The sequence below is a fragment of the Sinocyclocheilus grahami genome, unplaced genomic scaffold (assembly GCF_001515645.1).
Source record: "Sinocyclocheilus grahami isolate Dianchi unplaced genomic scaffold, SAMN03320097.WGS_v1.1 scaffold181.1, whole genome shotgun sequence".
NCBI lineage: Eukaryota > Metazoa > Chordata > Actinopteri > Cypriniformes > Cyprinidae > Sinocyclocheilus > Sinocyclocheilus grahami.
The window spans coordinates 6,168-10,490 of NW_015505360.1; the positions used below are offsets into that span (position 1 = coordinate 6,168).

General features: G+C 43.0%; 1 protein-coding gene across 1 annotated transcript in view; it reads right to left on the reverse strand.

The window, feature by feature from the left end:
- Positions 1–2,537: 2,537 nt before the first annotated feature.
- The window catches only part of LOC107594228 (complement C3-like), a gene marked incomplete at its 3' end in the record, with an annotated part of 9,521 nt that continues 7,735 nt past the window's right edge, over positions 2,538–4,323 (reverse strand). The window contains exons 11-15 of the mRNA XM_016284187.1: positions 3,702–3,848; positions 3,353–3,556; positions 3,031–3,222; positions 2,791–2,949; positions 2,538–2,711 (exon numbers count right to left, since the gene is read on the reverse strand). Of these exons, the coding sequence (XP_016139673.1) occupies positions 2,538–2,711; positions 2,791–2,949; positions 3,031–3,222; positions 3,353–3,556; positions 3,702–3,848 (876 nt within the window). The remainder of the gene's footprint in view (positions 2,712–2,790; positions 2,950–3,030; positions 3,223–3,352; positions 3,557–3,701; positions 3,849–4,323) is intronic.

Here is a 4,323-nt window from a genome sequence, read left to right on the forward strand (position 1 = left end):
GTTACATGTAACTAGTTCCCTTTCAGTCGGTCACTCTCGACGTCACGTCGGATGACCGACAAATTGGGATTTCGCTTAGAAAGACCAATCTACTTCGAGTGTAAACTAAACGAGCCAATGCACATTGGCATGCGATTATTGCATCCAGCTGCCGCTGATCACAGCGTGAGTATAAGTAGGCAGCAGATGCAGTGTATATTCAGCTTTTCGCTTCGGAGCTGAGTGATCACATCGTTCTGCTCCTGACTACTCTACTGAGAGAAGAAGACTGAACGAGTTCAGCGCATTCTTGGAGAGCTCTTCGTGTTGGTGGTACAGTGCTTCAGCGGTGGTGGTTTCCCGTGTCGAGTGGGTTGCACACATCAGGCTGCACTACCCCCTGTTTGTGTTGCAGATGATTATCTCCCCTGTGCAAATTTTTCCTCTAAAAGAGCAATTTCGGGTCCGTCTTTTTAAAGACGACATTGCGTGGCAAACTTGACGTTACATCTTTATAAAGATGATGTGGGTCTTGCTATAGATAACGTATCACCCGGGCGCTTCTGGATGCGGTCGTTACCTGGCGCTGGGTGATGGTCACGATCGCTGCCTCAGGTGCCTGGGCATGTAGCACGCTGAGGTGGCGTTTGTGGATGAGTCATCTTCTCATTGCGGGAAGATGATCATCTCGGAGTCGCGGGCCAAGCTCCGTTTCCTCAAGGGGCGGAGTTCCGTTGCATCTGCCTTGATCTAGTTCTCCTCATGGCGGCAGTCAGGGGGCTACTTCAGGCAGTAGTGCGGGCGGTCTGAGGCACTCCGCAGCCAGTTGAGCTGCCAATGGAACGTGCTGGGCCCTCTACAAGGAGCGTACCAGCCGTATCCTTTGGCGCTCCTCCCAACGACAGGATGTCGATCGCTGCATCGGAGGGTGAGCCAGAGCTTTCTGGAGAGGAAGATTCGGCTGCGCTGCTCTCCTCCGGGACTGTAGCAATGCCTGAATCGGATCCAGAAATAATGGCTATGCTTTCCCGGGCCGGCAGCTGGATGCAAAAACAGCATGCCAATGTGCATTGGCTCGTTTAGTTTACACTCAAAGTAGATTGGTCTCTCTAATCGAGATCCCAATTCGTCGGTCATCCGACGTAACGTCTCTGTTCCCTCCTTCAGGGAACGAGGGTTACCATACGTAACCGAGACGTTACTCCCCCACACTGCTTATTCCTTTATATAGAGGCACAAACCCTCACTCTTCAAAATCTTCATGTCTGCTAAATACATTTAAATGTAACGGATCTGGTGACAACTTGACGCAGTCTTCCCTATTTATGACAAATTATGATAGTGAAGTGGTGTATTGGACATAAAAATTTAAAAAACGTTTAGAATACTTGTTTTGAACTAAAGGCATGTTCTGTATATCACCAGTCATCAGCCAACAATCAGTTTTGTCAGACCAGAGTTGCATCCCTAACAATAATCCTCAGGAATTGCTTTGTTCCAGAGTTGGGACTTTCAAGTCACAAGCAAGTCTTCAAGTCATATCCCAAGTCCTCAAAGAGTTAAAGTTAATGAGATAATTAAGTGACTAATTAAATGATGATTGTGCATTAGTGATGAACACCTGCTGTTACTGAGAATTACAGAGGATCAGATGTTGATGTTTTATTGGTTAAAATTATTGCACCATCATGGAGATCAGTGTTAGTTTTAGTTGAGCTCTCGACCCTTGACTTCTATGTTAGAGCTTTCTTTAAAGCAATGCATGAGGTGTTGTGACGCAGAACGAGCAGCTATTAGCAGTGTTTATACGAGATAGTTATTATGAGCTGACCTGATTACAATCAAAAAATGTTATATGTTTAGCATAAACAACCCTGTGAAACTACAGCATGTAAAATAAAGTGCTGCTCCAATAGTTACTATGAATGGATTTTAAAGCTTTGTAATGCATATAAAAATGTGATCTCCAGTGCTATTTAGACACACACAGACATCAAGAACCAGATTATGAATCTCAACAATGGTGACAATCAACAAAATGCTTCATGCTGCAATGCATGCTGGGTAATACCATAGTAAAAACTCCCATCATGCACTGCAGTATGACAAATTATTTTCACCACTGTTGAGGATCATATGATAAGTGTTCATGTCTAAAAGCCTGCGGTGATACAGTTTTCTTTTTTTCAATATCGAAGCATTACAGTGGCATTTGTTTAGTGGGACTTTTTTTCTTTTTTCACAGTTCAGTAATATCTGAATGTCAATCAATAAACCAAAGAGAGGCCACTTTATGATGTTCATTCATCATGAGTTATATGCAGAACGTCTAAGCTCATCTGCTACTTCAAGATTTGATTCAGCAAATGCACAAATGTTTGCTGTGAAACAACATTGCAATCGCTTAGAAGCAAATTACTTTGAATTAGTATAAGGGTCAAGAGCCCAACTAAAGCAAACCTTGACCACAATTATGGTGGCATTGTGTGTGTGTTTTTTGGGGGAGATAGATAGATAGATAGATAGATAGATAGATAGATAGATAGATAGATAGATAGATAGATAGATAGATAGATGAAAGAAATAAAAAAAAATAAAAAACCTGTTCTGGTGTTGGTTCCTCCTGCAGAGTTGGATGCAAACATCAGACCTGCATCAGTGAAAACCCCCATACTGTCCCTCCCACCTCCTGCTGTACAGCCGGTGTCATGCTTCTCTATGACGTCCCAGATCTAGAGGTGCAAAAAAAACACCAGTTACATTGTGTTAGGCCAAAAAGTTGCACTGTGAAGTCTGAAGAAGATCCTTCACCTGAGTCTGAGTGAGTCTCTTCTTGTTAAGGACTTGCACAGCCTTGTCAACCACCACCAGACCAACTTTAGCTCCAGGATCTCCAGTTATCTGCAGCTTGACCTCTTCTCCTGTGCTATAGGTATTCCTCTTCTCCTTCTCCTTCACCTCAATCTGGAGCTGTTATTAAAACAAGAGATGGTGTGTCAGAAAAACAGACCTAGTTGGCACATAAGCTGCATCTTGTGATGGTTGACCCACCTTTCCCATGCACGTGTCCTTCACATCGACCCAGACTGAATCAGACACCACCTCAGACGAGCCCACATGGTAATAAGCCACAAAGCGGAAGGACGGCACCATGTCTTTGGTTACAGGCACAGGCAGAATCACTAGTGATTCTCCTCTTCGCTTAAACCTGTCTGCTTTTACAATCTGACCTTTACTCAAGATCTGAAAATGAGGCAGATGAGAAAATAGAGATATTCATTTATTCATAAGATTCAATTTTAAACAAAAACAATACACAAGTTTTACTTAAATCAATAATTTCTGCTTGAATCCTGACATGACTGTCAATCACCATGTATGTGAAGTCTTGATCTCTGACTCCTGGACTTTGTCCAGTGCCCAGATAGACTCTCATTGGATCACCGATCTGAAGCTCAGCAGCATCAATGCCGATGTACAGGTAGTTGTTGGAGCCGCCTTTGGTCTCATAGGCCTGAGCCGTCATCTTCCTCACTGCCTGCTGTCCGTCTCTTAATTGTGGATCTTTGGTCTTTGCCTGGAAAGAATAAATACATTGTTTTCTGATGTTCTTTGTACAATATGCTCTATTGATTGTTTAACATCTGTTAACTGATCTATTCTCCACTAGATCACCAGTGAAACTGAATGAACATCAGTGCTGTTATGATGGCAGGTCTTACAGTGATGTCCAGTGCTGAAGATCCTCTCGGAGTGTTGACTGTAACCTTCGCAATGCCGTTGTCTCTTGTTCGACCTCTGACCCCTCCAGGATTGACCTCCACTTCCACATTTTCAGCAGGTGTTTGGTCAGGATTTGTTACATAGATCTTTTATAGAACCCAGACCAAAAAACAATGAAATTGTTCCACATTTTCTAAATTTTAACTGCAAAACTGTTAAAAAAACATTTGTCTGTGCTGCTTTTTAACTGTTGTAAATGTCATGTAAATTATACTCGCATCTCACTGCTTTTCAGCATCTCGCACATGAGTGCCACTTCCTTTTACAGAATAGAGTTTGAGTAAAATCAGCTACCGAGACGTCGAAGGGCATCCCAGGTTTGAAGAAGTGTGGTGTTTTTTTGAAGTGGATGGTGTACGGTGACGTCACGATCTGAATGCCTCTCCTTTCTGCTTCCACCATTTCACTGCCTGAAACACACAAACCATTAGCTTCTCATACAATCACACACGTGCAGGTAAACATGTGCATACAGATCTGTTGAGTCTTACCACTTTCTGTTAATAGACTGACTGAAACATAGATTGATCGTCCAACCAGCTGGTTAATGTTTGGAAAGGT